General features: G+C 34.2%; 1 protein-coding gene across 4 annotated transcripts; it reads left to right on the top strand.

Moving 5' to 3' along the window:
• Positions 1-87: 87 nt before the first annotated feature.
• On the top strand, positions 88-14,755 carry LOC131847874 (double-strand-break repair protein rad21 homolog). 4 transcript variants are annotated; one of them, XM_059197562.1, is made up of 21 exons: positions 88-171; positions 447-747; positions 857-972; positions 1,113-1,296; positions 1,938-2,133; positions 2,475-2,602; positions 3,204-3,310; positions 3,817-3,919; positions 4,361-4,535; positions 5,151-5,371; positions 5,961-6,068; positions 6,552-6,642; positions 7,585-7,644; positions 9,116-9,238; positions 9,648-9,761; positions 10,088-10,219; positions 10,795-10,977; positions 11,724-11,863; positions 12,301-12,393; positions 12,704-12,868; positions 13,360-14,755. In XM_059197562.1, the coding sequence occupies exons 2-21, from the start codon at positions 490-492 to the stop codon at positions 13,483-13,485; spliced, it is 2,823 nt and encodes a 940-aa protein (XP_059053545.1). In that variant the 5' UTR covers positions 88-171; positions 447-489; the 3' UTR covers positions 13,486-14,755. The 4 variants fall into 4 exon arrangements, with proteins under 4 accessions (XP_059053545.1, XP_059053548.1, XP_059053546.1 ...); XM_059197563.1 differs by lacking the exon at positions 88-171 and adding an exon at positions 178-322; XM_059197564.1 differs by lacking the exon at positions 88-171 and adding an exon at positions 345-361.
• The last annotated feature ends 1,879 nt before the right edge of the window (positions 14,756-16,634 follow it).

The following is a 16,634-nucleotide window of genomic DNA, read 5'->3' as shown; positions in this document are numbered from 1 at the left end:
GTATATCGTGCATTTTTTGGCTTTATGTAATGTTTGCTTTGGTTTTAGTATACTGATTATGAAAATAAAAAAAAAAGTAAACCACAGCGCCGCCATCTTGAAAGCGTAACTGTTGTCATGTTTACGTTGTTTGTGAAAGGTGTAATTTATAGTTTTTGATATAGTGAATTGGTAAAGTTTAACAAATATAGTAAAAATATATCCTGTTAGAAAGCCCATCAAATGGCTCTAAATTATAGATATGATATAGACCTACAACTTGGTTAACTTAGTTTTTACAGATTGGGCGCCAAACTACGCTCAGTCGTTACAGTTTATAACCGTAATAAACAATTTCTGTTGTATGCTTTCGTGGTTTTCTGTAATAATTTTGAAGATGAACTTATTTTACTTTCCATACGAGAACAAAATGTTGTGATGTAGACATATTGTACTCTTTTTTTCAGAACCAGATTGATGTAACTGCAGGTCAGGTTTTAGTAGATTAACATGTTTTACGCACATTTTGTGCTGGCCAAGAAAGGCCCCTTGGCCAAGATTTGGTTGGCGGCACATTGGGATAAGAAGTTAACGAAGGCACATGTGTTTGAAACCAATATAGAGAAGTCTGTTGATGGTATCCTGAAGCCAAAAGTGAAAATGGCTCTTCGGACCTCTGGCCATCTGCTACTGGGTGTTGTCAGGATCTACTCTAGAAAAGCCAAGTATCTCTTACAAGATTGCAATGAAGCATTTGTCAAAATCAAGGTAACAATATTGTCTTGTATTTACTCATTGAAATGTGAATATTACATTATTTACATTAAGTACATGGTGCAATGTATTTTGGTATTTCAATTACATTTTTGTATTTTAGTTGGCGTTCCGACCGGGCATGGTGGATCTGCCAGAAGAGCATAGAGAAGCAGCCATGAATGCTATCACTCTTCCAGAGGTTTTTCATGACTTTGATACAGCTATGCCCGAATTGAAGTAAGTTATTTTTCTAAATACTTTTTGTAAATGTAATTAATTAAACAAATGGCATGAATCACAATACTCAATTGTGATTTGATGTCAATATCATATTGATATATAGACATTTTAATTTGTTTTTTATATGATAATTACAGTGAAGTGGATATTGAAGCTCAATTTTCCCTGAATCAGTCAAGGGCTGAGGAGATTACTATGCGAGAGGATTATGGCTCATTGAATCTGGTCACCCATGATGATGGGTTTGGTGATATGGGATTTGATACTGATAACCCTGATATTATGAGAGAAGCCATTGGTACTGAAGGAGGTTTGGAACAGGTAAATCAATATTTATCTTTTAGAAAACACAAGTAGGTGTAAAAAGACTAATATACAAAGAGAAAAACAATGTAATATTTAGACACAATTTAATTGACAAATAATTCTATATATATGTATATAAAAAAATTAATCCCTCAACTGGACCGATTTTGCAAATTCTTTTTTTAGAGAAGTTTAGTAAAAATAAATGAAGGTTGCTTGGAACATAAATCTCAATATGATAGTTTAATTTTCTTATGTTTGTTTGCCTGTGTATGGTGCTCAAAGTCAATATTTATAGTTAAGACAGGACAGGGTATGTCATGTCAGCTAGTAATTGATCAATTGTTTATGTCAATTTCTTTTAATTTTGTAATAATGTATTCCATTTTGTTATTATAAAACAGAAAGGTTAAAATCTTACTTGTACCCATTAGAACACCCATATGAAGATATACCATGTCTATTACAGTATTCATAATAACCAAGTGACTTAAATTCCAATAAATCTCATTTAGAAATAAATTTAAAATTTATTTTATTAACTTTCTCGTTTTTGGTAGTTCATTGTTAACAATTTGTCCAGCATTTTACATCAGATGTTCATAATAAAAATATTCTTTGAATGTGGATTCAATGGTCAGTAAATTTGATTTTAGAGTAACATTTTATTTGCTGATGGCTCATCCCTGTCCATGCAATTGGCTGGTAAAGAACCAGGTGTGCCAAGTACAAGTGCAAATGGAGTGCCCTCATTGGCTACTCCAGCTCATGAACGTAGGATGGAAGCAGCGCCACATGGACCCATGGATGATGGATTTGGGGGAACCATTGGTGATGTGGGAGATTTTGGACGTAAGTGCTGGATAAGAAATAGATTTTCATAATATTATTAACATAGTTCAAAATGGTCAACAAGTATACAAGAATACAAATATTTAAAGTTAGATTATTTGTACTGGGATTGAGTGATCAAAACATTAATTAGATTTTTATTTAACTTCCGTAAGCATGTCATAAAACAATAAATTATGTATATAGATAGAAATATTGAGGATTTATTTATTTTACTGAATTTAAATATGTCTTATAGATCTAATACATATTCTAGTATTTCTGCGCATCCTATAAGCAATAATTTTTACAAGGATTATATTTCATCACATATTTATGTATCTGTCCATATTGTTATATAGATGCTGGTGGGCTTTTCGAGGGAGACCTCTTCGGCGAGGTTACGGCTAGCGGAGGTCCAGGTGGCGCGGGTTCATCGCTGGCTGGCCTGCCCGGCCTAGCTACTTCAGCTCAGCCACAGTCGCTGCAGGTAAACACAGTATACACAATATAGAACATTATCAGAACACTTCCATTTTGCAATATTAATTCATTATTAGAAGCTGCTAAAGCATTCACGATTGAAGAAGGCGGGAATGCGCAAACTGATGCGCGCGCGCGGTTTTTCTCGCTCTCCTTGTCTACATTTAACATATACATTCTTTCCCACGTGAAAGCCGATTACCGCGTCTAAGAACTTACGTGTGCAAAGGCAGCTTTTGAAGTTTTATTTCGGTACTTAAACACCAGTTGTGACCACTATTTTGTGTTTAATTTACGTAGTCCATAGAAAAAAGAATTAAATGAAATTTCTATTTGACAAGGGAATGTAGTTACGAATGCAATTTACCTGACATAATGTTGCTTTAGGTTTCTTTTTTTTTGGACTGTAATGCTGTCGATACCTTTACAGCTTCCCCGGACGAGTGCAGATGGCACTCGAAACCCGCAGAAGGACTTATGGAATGGCTAAAGGCCCACTTGACGGATTCGACTTTACTTTCGTTTCGAAGTTTAGTTTCGAAAGTAAGATACTTTCGATCCCCGTTCGAATAGGACAGTATTATATAGAAGGTTGTATGTTTTTGCAGGCGGAGATCGAGGCGGCGGGCGAGGCTGCGGTGGCGGCGGCGGACGCGCCCGACTCGGACGACGACATGGGCGACCACTACGACGCCGGACACTCGCCGCAGCACAGGTACGGTTATGGCCATACACACTATGTTGTTTACTAACTGTTCCTGCGGTTTCACCCGCGTGAAATTTATAGCCTATATGCTATTCTGATGTAAAAGCTATATTATTGTAAAGTTTCATCAAAATCTGCTCAGTAGTTTTTGCATGAAAGAATAATAAACATCCATCCCGTATTTACAAACTTCTTACCTTTGCTTGTGGCCAAGCCGTGGGTGCCAATCTACCTGGATCGTGTCCTGGTACGGAAAGGTATCAAAACTCTTAGGTATTTATCTCAGCATTAATTTTTTAAAAGTATTTTTGCAAAATTTCTTTTGTCAGTTTGTATTCACACAGATAATTAAAATAATTATAATATAACAGATGAATTTAAGTTATATGGAAATTCAGGCATTCACTGCTTTCATTATTCTCATGGTATTTTTAGCGGCGTGACAGCTACAGTTGAGACATCCTAACTATTAAATCAACTATATATAGTAGTAAATATATTTTAATTGTATACAGCTGGGGTGGGTCCCCACCGCACGAGACGGCGGCTCACGCGGAAGAAGCAGCCGACCTGATGCCGCCGCCGGCACTGCCGCGACCACCCTCAGTCAGGCCTATGGTAACATTACTATTATTTATATAAATCGGATATTGTTCTCAAGCAAGCTAGAAGGACCTAACGATACTCTCAGGTTCGACATCGTACTACTGTTAATTAATAAAGTATAAAGCCTGTGCCCAAAGGTTCTACTTTTTCATAGATTATATAGGTATGGCACTGGTAATGCTTTTCTTAAAAGGATGCTGTTATTAAATTAAAATTTCTTTTATTCATAAAATTGAAGTGATCCTTGATCAAGAATTTGAATTGTAAACGGTTATGAGGCAATAAAATAAGAAACTTAGCTGTCATTATGTCTGTAGAAAAAAAACTGTAACTGCCAGATACAGCCTTAGAATAGTTAGAAAAAAAAGAGGATATAATATTGCTGACTATATACTCTTAACCAATCCATCCCATTATTAAGAATCGTTGCAATGAGAGTGTTGACGTGTAAAGGATGTGGACCCCACACCGGAAGAGGGCGTGTCCGCGGCGGAAGCTGCGACTGCGGCGACGGAGACCGCGCCGCCGGAAGCGGAAATAGACCACGCGCCTCTGGACAACACCACGCTGCTGCAGAACGAGGAGGAGTCCTTCGCACTCGCGCCGGTTGACGCCACCGTGCTCAAGGGTATTCATCGTCGTCGTATTCACTATTTTCTGCGTTCATTCCTTTTTATTCTAGAATAGAATTGTCGACACAATAATCATGACCAAAAACATCTTTTTCTTCAACCTCGCCTCTTCCCGTTACGCGGTGCTGGCTTTTCTAATCTTGAGGTGCCATATATTTTCATGTTTACCCAGAATACGCTGGAAACATAGTAATAATAATAATTGTGCATAAAAAAAACAATATTTACAAAAAAAAATGACTTAATATAGAAATATATACTAATAAAAAGTGCCCTTATTGCTCAAAGCAATCTCTTATAGTGCCTTATCGTAAACATATTTCCAGCACTGATTTTCAGTTGGCCCCACACGAATTAAAATTTAAAAAAATTAAATTTAAAACAGATAATATACAAATATAAAATAATGTTTAAGAAAAAATAACTTTATATATAAAAAAATATCACAATATTTTATACTTGGTGTAGAAAAAACTCTGCTACCTTTTTTTCTTATCTTTGCAAAGTATATTAAATTTTCTTCATTCTTATATCAGCTATACAAATCATATACTTCTTTGTAATAGTAGTCGTTTAAAAATGTGTACTTACAACAATCAATTATTGTTCAGGTATAACAAAGGCGAAACGTAAACGTAAACTCATAGTTGACGAAGTGAAGAACATATCTGGAGAAGAAATGAAGAATCAATTAAGTAACACATCGGATATCGTGACTACACTAGATTTAGCGCCGCCTACGCGGCGACTGATGCATTGGAAAGAGACGGGCGGAGTGGAGAAACTGTTCACATTACCAGCCAGGCCAATACCGTCCCGGGTTCTGTTTAAGGTAACTAACAAAATGCATTTTAGACTATTATTTCAGATACGGTAGACTGTTGCATTATTAGTAACAGTTGTTATTGACATGGTAAACGCGATAGCATGCACACATTTACTTTGCTATATCCAACATGACATAGGGTGAATCTACCGCCATCTCTTAGATTAATTTGATTTATTATTGAAGAGTCGAATAAAAATAGTCACGGTAGTAATCTACTAGACAGACGCTCTCAAGGGTTTGTGTGTGTTTTGTAGATACAGATTTTTGTAATGGGAGTGAGTTTTTTAAGTCTCCATAAATTATTTAATTTATAATATTCGCTAAATTTTAACATAACTCCGCATTACTTTAATTAGAGTTTTAATTACTTAAGAATGAGTAACGTTTCTAGTTCCGCCTGTAATGGGCAGCACATTTCAGTAGTTGTAAAAGTTTGTAAAGGTATTTCTTGAAATTTTCTACAAAAAGTATCATACTCTAAATGATTAGATAAATATTTTCCGCTATAATTTATCAAAATAATCCCGAGGTTTACATCTCGTTTATAAATGTATATAGTGTGGTGAGTGAGCATATATATGTTCGATTGCAGAAGTACCAGCGAAACATGACGCTCCGAACCGAAGCTGAAGAAACGGAAGCTCGCTCCCCTGAACCAGAGGTGGCTCGTCGGCAGACGCGGAAACGGCGACATGACGAGGTGTGTAATATTCTCTATTGAGAATCAATATATCCTTTCTGTAGTCACTTTCACTGCTTACCCTATTTCTCTCACTCTCACTCATCATATATCATATTGATCTGATCTTCTGAAAGTTTTGTTTGTAAATATTTGCTGAAACTTTTGAATTAAATTTAAAAGCTTAAAATAATACACCAGAAAGGATATTTCTTATAGTTACGTGTCGAGAAATCAAATAATTCTATTATGGTAAATAAGGTTATAAGTCCGTTATGATAGTTATAACATACGAAGCGGCCGCCCGAACCGATGGCGAGGGCGTAATAGACACGAGTGTGTTAAATACGTACGTATATTATATGACGTTTTTCAACTAACTTGATTTTAAATAAACTCAACTATAAAATTGTGATGCCCACTGTTGGCTTTCCGCCGTTTTACTTTTTGTCAATGATTACTTATAAAAGTCCTTTTGACTAAATGTCCCTAATTTGCCTACAGACAATTCTACCACCAGAAACACCAGCGCCAGCATCAGTTCCAGAAATGGAACCACCTACACCAATACCTCAGGAGTATGAACCCTCAGTTGGTGAGTGTATAATTAATTTAGGTACCCCTAATTTGATAATTAAAATTAAAAATTTATACAATTATTATAGATATATAATACCACAACTAAAATGATGCTGTGAATAGCCTTTAAACATCTTTATAATTATATATCAACTCGGTTAACACTTCTTGACTACCTTAACTTCTGTTTCCCAATGTATTTGAAAAAATAATTATTTAAAGGAACCAGCACAAAGTATGGAGTGATTTTCATATGTACGATCATGTATATAAGCATAAATAATATATAAATAATAAGCATAGTTAAGCGACTGTGAGTCACTGATTCGATACATCTACACAAATTAAGTTTTATTATAATATATAAATAGCTATGCAATACTAATAATAGCCCACATAAAATACGTTTATTTTGTAAATACATAAAATAGAGAATACCCACCAAACAATCTACCACGAGTCCACCATCAAATATAGTCAAAAATACTAGCATATTTTAATAAGTTTGAGCATTGTAAATTTATAATCAAGGACAATTGACACTTTCTTTTCTCTTACCTACAATAAATACAAAATTATTGTCTCCTGGAATGAACTATATTAACTATTTACTAAAGACTGTTTCCTACTACTATGCTTTTATAACAAATTATCACATTAACCAATTTTTCACTATGACCTTTATTACTTGGTGTACAATGCGATCAAAATATGAAATAAAGTAAAGTATTCAGAATAATTGACTTGTTTCAATAAAATTCTATACTATATTTTACAGTTAAAACTTTGCTAGTTAAAGCTGTTAAATACTAGAATCAATAAAAATATTTTTTAACCAAGTTTTTAAATATTAAATAATGAAGTGACATATGTATGTACGTTCATATTTCGATCGCATAGTACGTTGTACACATAACGTAATGAATGCACTAACTAACCCGACAATGGTGACGTGTAGAAGCGGAGCGAGAAGCGGAGGCGGCCGCCGCAGATCCTGCATCACATCCCTCGATACTAAGTAATCATTCACTTTCAATTTTCTCTTTTATTGCTACACATTAGCTGACTTTATATGACACGTTCTTTCACGCGCTATCAGGAGCGCGCGCTATTTAATGCGGGAAAGACAGCGTGCGCAATTGTAAGGGATTGCATTTTACAATTTTTTGTGATCACTCTTTCGCACGTGATAGTATCTATGTATTTGTTGTTGTTATGTATTTATTTTTTATTTTTCAGATACGTTTAAGATTTACTTCTATAATTATGTCTTTGGTCTGTATGGGGCTGTTCAAGTATTACGTAAGCAGATTTATCACAATTATTTACCCCCCATCCCCCGTTGTCAGCAAAAGTAAGCAAAGCTCTTACCCCTCCCCCCATGCTTACGTAAACATTTCTAAATTAATGTATTGTTTTTTTTAGCAAAGACAATGTGAGGGTTGCCATTCGTGTAAAAAATTAAATTACGACCGATGACGTAATCATCATACAGACTCCCCCACCCCCATGTCATCCAAAATAAGCAAAGAAAAGACCCCCCGCCCCCCTATAGTGCTTACGTAATACTTGAACGGCCCATATTCAGATCTCCATTTTGCAATGATAATTATTACTAAAAGGAGCCAGAGCATTCACGATAAAGGATCGCAGGATTACGCATGCTCGTGGCATGCGTAGTCTATCTCGTTCTATATGTCTCCATTTATATACACATTATTGCGTGAAAGAGCGTACGTGCAAAGGCAGCTTTTGAGATTTATTTTCGGAACTTAATCTCATTTTGTAATCACTATTTTGTGTTCAATCCACGTTAGACCATTCGAAAAACAAAGAAATTAAATTTCTATTTTACAAGGTTTACCAATGGTTGCTATTTACTTGAAATAAAGTTGCTTTATGTTTCGAAAGTAAATTTAATATACCTACGTAAGGAATTTATAGCATCTAAAACTTAAATAGTCTCCATTTTATGGTTATCACAAACTGCACATGTACATATTACACACTACATCGGCATGATGCTAAAAATATTACCATAAAATAAAAAAATATGTAAATTTAGCTTTATTATGCGCCGCATGTAATGTTTCTTCACACACTGGGTGATTTATATTTGGTATATTAACTAATTTTCAATCACGACTGATGGAATCTATCCTCTCTATACCACTCTTGTGCTTATTATTAAAAATGCATGATTATTCATAAGACTAAAAAAATAATAAAGACATAATAATCTTAATAAAGACATACAATAAGATCTAATAATCCAGTAAAATTCTTCTAAAGTTCCTTCTTAGGTTTCCATTTCGAACCTCAATCTGAAAAGGGAATTCTTGTTTACTTCCATTTTCAAAATTGATGTTATATTAGTTTAAGATCTTTGATCTAATTTGTATTTAAAATTTAATCTTTTGTGTAGCATAAAATATTTTTTTAGTTATAATTTTCCATGATACATATTTAAAGTATGAAACATTTTGCAGGTGGTATGTTAAGCTCGCTGGGTCCACCACTGACGCCCGGTGTTCTGGGATCGTTAACTCCTGGTAGTTTACTTCAAGGAGGGCTCACACCTGGAGGCCTGCAACATGGTGCTATGACGCCAGGTATGTACAATATTTATAGTGTTTTAAATTGAAAAAAATAATAATACCCATTGTGTGGCTAGGTACTGCATCGGCTTATTCTAATCTATTTCAGAAACATTGGATTTTTTGTAATGGATGATATATAAAATATTAAACTGACTTAAAATCTTAGAAAATAATAGTATTCAACAAATCACACCTCTTGTATTTGAAAATTAGCTGACCTAAGCAGCTTCGTATGTATATCAATTATTGCATTAAACGGTTTTGCAACAATTCTCATTGCTGTTCCTCTCATATTTGTCGTGTTAGTTTGTATAAGATATTCGTTTAAGATTTTTGTCAAGACCTTATTGAAAGTATCGCCAACGTAAAATTGAATGAATGAATTTCGTAGTATGATAAATCTTATTGTGCATGTTTTCAGGTGGGTTGAGTCATGGAGGAATGACTCCAGCTGGCCTCCAACATGGCGATGGTCAACCAATAGATTTAGGGTTGGCAGGTAGCGGTATGACGCCAGCCGGATTACACCACGGAGGTAAATATTGTTATCAACTGACTATTAGTGCTGTTCATGTGATTCTGTATATATTTGGATAGGGTCTAATCATTAGGTTTTTAGGCTGAAGTTAGTTTTTTTTATTGCCTAATCTTGCATTTGTATGTCCGATATATATATATATATATATAAATATCAAATATGTATTTGTGATATGGTAGTGAAATTTAAAGGAAATGGAACCCTTGCCATTTTACCAATTATTGAAAAATTTTTTTATATGACTGTAGTGACTATTTAAACATGAAATCGTCAAACATCTCGTTACTTAACCCAATATAAATTGTAACTACTATATGTGACAGGTATGACCCCTGGCGACTTAACCGGCATGGGTGGCATGACGCCCGCGTTAGGTCTGGACAGCATGACGCCGGGCGGCCTACAACATGGCGGTCTCACACCCGGCGCCCTGCATCATGGTGGTATGACACCAGGTAAGTTTTAATATCTTTCTATATAAACAAAGAAGTGTTATAAAAATAATCATACTTGACATACCATAAATGCGAATAATTTCTTGCTTTCACGTATTAACTTCATCATTACGAAATTTGACATTGGATGGATAGAATGCAGTCTACTTTTATCTCGAACAATGAATAGCGAATTTACACCATCTGATGTCCGTTACAAAAATCGGATAAGACCTTCACATCACGTAAGAAAGTTTCAAGTTGTAATTAATAAACCCAAGACAATACGCACAGCGTCACCTAGTATGAAAGTAAGCGAAGTATATAACTATACTATTATAATAGCAAAGGCATGTCTGTCTATTTATTGTATGTTCACGGCTAAATGGCTGCCTGGATCTTAGTAAAAACAATTACGATTGTTAAATTAGGTCCCCTGCAAAGTAAATTACTTTGCAGTGGACCTTTGTGCTTGGTGTTCCATTATTAATTAATAATCTCAGCTTCGATATAAATGCCCCTACACACTTCCATCTTTGTGAAACAAATAAAATATTGTACATGCTCAAAAATTACATTTGAAATCATATTTGCAGGTGGTCTGGACCATGGTGGTATGACGCCAGGTGGTCTACAACACGGAGGTATGACGCCTGCGGGTCTACAACACGGAGGTATGACCCCGGTGGGCCTACAGCACGGCGGTATGACCCCGGCGGGTCTACACCATGGTGGAATGACTCCAGGTGGATTGCAGCATGGTGATATGACTCCATCGGGTTTGTACATTTTATTTGATGCGCCTAATACAAGAGACACGCTGTTCTTTTAGTAGTAATATTAAATGGTTAGACGAATTTATATCATACTTACTGTTATCCTGTGTTTTCATCTACACGAAATCTCATCCTTTCAAAGTTATATTGTGAGATTTCAAATAGCCTAGTACCGTCAAATTAGGCAAATTTGAATGCATAAATATTTTTTTACCGTTACATCCATACGCGATCATAGACAAGTGGATTTAAAAAATAATTGTTTTCATCTATTTTTCTCACAATTTTCAAAGGATATCTTGTTGTATTACAAATAACTAGTGTCCGCGGTCTCACACGCGTGGAATTTATAGCCTATGTGTTATTTTGATTATAATCTATATTACTATAGTTTCATAAGAATCCGTTTTGTAGTTTTTACGTGATAGGGTAAAAAACTTCCATCCCTCCATTCATAACCACAAATTTTCACGTTTGTAATATTAGTAAGATATTTACAAATTGAAAACAAATATATACTCTTACTAATAGTGGTGATAAAAAACCCTCAACAGTTGGATAAATGTGTTAATATTTCCATATTTTCCAGTGATATTTTTAACGATAAAATATGTATTTGTTTACCTTTTTTATAAGTTCAATCGTAACCGAGGATAATACTATTTATGTATATAGGAAACGGTTACCGCTTATCAGGTGGGACGTAGTTTGTTTGTTACTCCAATTATATAAAAAATATTATTCAATAGGTGTACAGCATGGGGCGTTGCTGCAGCACAGTATGGAGCAGTTGCCGATGATGCCCCAACTGGGCGCTGGCGAGCAACTACAGCGCTCGCAGGTGCCCATGGAGCCCCTCATACCTCTCGACGAGCACGCCGACTATCAGGTATTATCACACAATTATATTTCTGGTCAATATTACGTTTTTTTTTCTTTTAATCTTGCTAATTGACAATCTGTTTTTAAACAATAGTCCAACCTATTGGCTATTTTTAAATGGTTTCAGTTCATGAGGCTGGTCCAATGAGTCAGTTCTCAAGCGCTGTCAGTGAAAATATATTACATAATTAGGAAATAATAATAGATGAACATTGCATCGTAATATACTCCTCTGTGTCCCTTACACTAATTTATTTGAATAACTTACAAAATAATTGTAAACCTTGAAATATAAAACCCTAACTTATACATCAATATAATTAAGATAGGTTTTATTATTCAGGAAAAGTTCTGTGTACATAAACTTAGGACTTTTCTAGAAAAATCCATTAACATTGGTATGAGATTAAAAAATGTAACGAGCCGCAATTATTATATTTTCAGACTGGAATGCAAATGACAAATTTAGGTTACGACGATCAACAAGGTCATCACAGTCCACCTCACGATTACGACCTTCCACTTACACCAGAGAATGTAAGTAGCAACTATTTCATTATAATGATTACTTTAATTTTGTTTGTTTATTTACAATGGAATTCAGTTAAGGTGAACAATATACATGATAAGTATGTACTTCTGTTTACATGTGATTCCTTTACATACGCCACAAAGTTGGCGTTCTATAACCATTTTCAATAAGTAACTCTATAAACCCTAAATACATATACAGTGCATTGTGTCACATGTCTATGAGCTCGTAGAAAATGTATGTTAAGAATATATCCTACCGATCGGGATCATAGTTGACTACATACGATCGATCTTAACAATATTCGCTCTTCAGGCGGATGAGGGCGAGCGTGAGGCGGGCGAAACAGACGAGCAGTTCGAGGAGCGAGTACTGAACAGACGCGCGGCACAACTCTTCGCCGTGATGCGACCTAAACTAGCTGTCGACATGCAGCTCTCCTTCGCAGATTTAGCGCCCAGGCACAATAATAGGAAGCAGGTTAATATTCAAGAATATTGTCTTTTTTCACATATATTAATTATTAATTCGCCGTATAATTTTTGCGCGTGTGGGTCGTTATTAAATTTGGAGCCAGAAAGACAAAAATTACAAACAATTGATGTTTATATATTTTTAGGCGTTTTTTACAATTCAGGGGATCCTTTGAAAAGATTTATATATATGTTTGACTATTAATTAATTATTAACACACACATAAGTGTTACTCTTTTGGCCGCAAATTTGAAAAAACGATCTGTGATGCTGAAATGATTTTGATAATTTTATTGCATATTTTGTAATTCATATTTAACATTTCATAAAATTTTGTCTGTATTAGTAGTTTGACTTTGATGTTATGGTACATTTTTAGATAGACTGTCAGATTGTTACCAGTTTCATTGGTTACTAGATTTCTTCTTTTTTATACATTATAGAAGATAACTTCTGCCTATTGTGTGTCTGTTACTATAATTCTCTTTTATTTTCAGGTTGCACAAAAGTTCTACAGTTTACTTGTGCTCAAAAAACATCAAGTGTTGAAACTCGAACAGCATGAAACTTATGGACCTATTATAATTACCAAGGGCAACCAGTTTGAAACTGAAGCTATTTAAGTAGGTGTGTAAGGACAGAAAGTTATTTATATTATTTGTAATATAATATAACTAGTGCCTTGTGAGCTTAGCGATAGTGAGATCGCCATGCTCACAAAGTGCAAACAGAGAGAAATATCAATATTAGTTTATGTGAGTATGTGGTGTCTAGTTGTAATGTTATGGACTTACGGAACTAGGATGAGCCAAAAATAATGTGTAAGTCGTCCTTTTGACTCGAGTTCATTGAAACATTAATTCTTACTTTTAAATTTTGGACCAAATAATGTTACGAGTGTTGATCTCATAAAACAGATTGTATTGTACTGTAATAGTTTCGCCCCGTTTTATTGTACTCGAATCAAGAGTGAATGTGCAGTTGTGATTCAGATGTTATGTTCTATTGATGTGAATAGTGGGGAAATGCCTTATTTTCGTTTGCTGTAGGCTAAGTAAGATTAAATATGCACAGTTTTCCATGTTATGTACCATATTTATTGTGCCCTACTACACCTCAAAGTCAATAGAGCATGGTTTAAAGATCCCATATTTCAAGATAGAGTAAATATTATTATTGTAAAGATGTTATCATAAGTTTTTCATTGTTTTAAAGTTTTCAGTAATAGAGTGAAATAAGTATTACTATATTGTTGACCTACTTTTGAAACAGAATTATGTAAGCATGTTTTTTGGTACTCATGATGTGTAGAATAAAATTATGTTATGACTTATACATATTTATAAAGTGTATTTCTTCTCAAGGAAGTGTAGACATTCAATCTTATTTTATCGTGCCTTGGTACATTTATTTTAATGTTTATAAATTATGACATTACACAAAATTATTGACATGTAACAAGTAATTGAGATGAACATTTATTAACAACAAACAAAATACTATAGTTATGTGAAAACAAGCCCTGCTAACTGATACAGGAAGTATGCCGTTAGCAGGACCAACGTCATGTGTTTCGTCAATTTTAATTGGTGCTTTATGGCACTTATGTAGAATTAAGAAACTATTGTTAACAAAGTGCAAATACACTCACAAATAGAGATAATGTTTAAAACTTTTTTGTTTGTAAAAATATCCAATCATGGTAATGAGAAATATACAATGTATTTTTATTATCACACTCAAATGTGAATAGCTGAATATAATATTGAAGACATATTGTATTCGTATTTCCATTTCTGTGAAAACTTAGTGATAATTAGACACCAAATAAGAAATTCAAAATTATAAAAACAGCAAAAATATTTACTAGATTTTTATACATGGCGCATTGAAGCGAGTAAATGGTTCTAATTTTTACATTTCTTTGAGAACTTGATGGTGAGCTATTTAATTTGCAAAGTGAGTACAAACCGATGGATTATTGGAATTTATTCATTTTGATCTATATTGAAGTCGAATCTTTTAAAAACGATAAACAATGCATTAAGAATGCCTGGATTTTTTTGGTAAATTAACACCATAAATATTTTGTCAAACAAAATTTAAGAGTTTACCTCCAGATAAAGAAGAATTTATGTTTATTTTTAACTGAGGTATTCTCTTAGATGCTTTCATTAAAAACATTTGCAATAAATTTGTTGATAATATAATTTGTTTTAATTACAAACTCGCCGTCCACTAAGTGCTAAACTAAGTTTGTTTACTATTCTGTTTTCGTGAACTTCGATTAATTATATTACAATTATTCATAACTAGATATGCTCGCGGTTTCTACCTGCGTGAAATTTATAGCCTATATGTTATTCTGTGTAGTTCTATTACTGTAAAATTTCATCAAAATCCGTTAAGTAGTTTTTGCGTAACATCTATACCTACTCACAAACTTTCGCATTTATAATATTACAATAGAATCTATAGACATATTTCTTTCAAATTCAAAACTATGGCCTGGAGATTTCAGGGACTTAGTAGTGTCCTTCTATCACAAGAACGCACGGAAAGAGGACGACCCACTTTAATTCTTTAAATAGAACTTAGTTTGATACTTCTGTTGTGATGCATGCAATAAAATAATGTTACTGTGAATGAAGACAGCGTGTAAAGTCGTATAAATTGCGTTCACAGGATGGACTACGACCTTTTTCCCTTCGGTTAGATAAGTTGTGTAACCAATTACACAATTATGGAAACCTAATCAGCAAATTATGGGTAAACAGATTTTTTTGAGGGCTGTACTTTTCCAATTAGCTCGAAGAGTTCAAGAGGACATAAGTTATGTTCTACAGTGGACTTGATTTCAGTTTTCCAGAGTAGACTTTGTATTAATTCATCTTCGAGGTATGGCATTGTAACTATAGGAAATGCAGTTTTTTAACTCTAGGGAATGCAAATACATTACTGGTACTAAGGGCATGTAATGACGCGATGTCCGTGAAACTGTTCTTGTAGGTATACTATGGTTGCTACTTATCAGCAGATGATCTGTCAATTCATTTGCCACTAGTCTCAAAAACCTCCGCGGTTAATGCTGTCGACACGCTACAAGGTTAAACCGAAGTAAACTAATGAATCTGTCTCGTTATCAATCAAAGCAACGTTAAAAAATATACTGTACGATAAGAATCATTCCCGATTGAGTTGCGCTTATAGATCGAGGACTTTGATGTTATACTACTTTGCGTACGAGATTCAAAATAATTAAATGCTTGATACTAAACGGAAAAAAATTGGTCTAATAATCATCCAAATCCATTTTATCTCTAGTCCTGGACATTAAACCACATACTCATAAAGTATAGCATTCTATATCAATAGTCGAATGGTGCACATTCGACTATTGATCCGTTTTTAGTTCAGTGAACTGCAGTGCATTTGTTATGGCGTGTATAGTATCATTACGACTAACGGTTTACCTATGTATGTAAGGTTAAGTTTTATATTATTTGCAAGTCACTTATTGTTGTTTAGAAATGTCTCTACTACTTGTAATGTTTTTATTCCAGTGTTAGAAGCACGCTGCATATGGCTCACCCTATAGCTCAATACCTACATAAATGTATCTTTGTATTAGGAATTTTAAATACAATCCTCCCTCCTAGATCTAGTCTCTTAGAGATCATACATACAAATTATAAAATGTATACAGCCATTTTCAATAAAATGTGATAAGGAAAAGAATTTATTAATATAAATTGGGTTGTTCTTTAGGGTG

The sequence above is a fragment of the Achroia grisella genome, unplaced genomic scaffold (genome assembly GCF_030625045.1).
Source record: "Achroia grisella isolate CSIRO2021 unplaced genomic scaffold, CSIRO_AGI_Agris_v1 utg544, whole genome shotgun sequence".
NCBI lineage: Eukaryota > Metazoa > Arthropoda > Insecta > Lepidoptera > Pyralidae > Achroia > Achroia grisella.
Note: the sequence above shows the minus strand (reverse complement) of the source record. Positions and strands in the feature narration are given on the sequence as shown.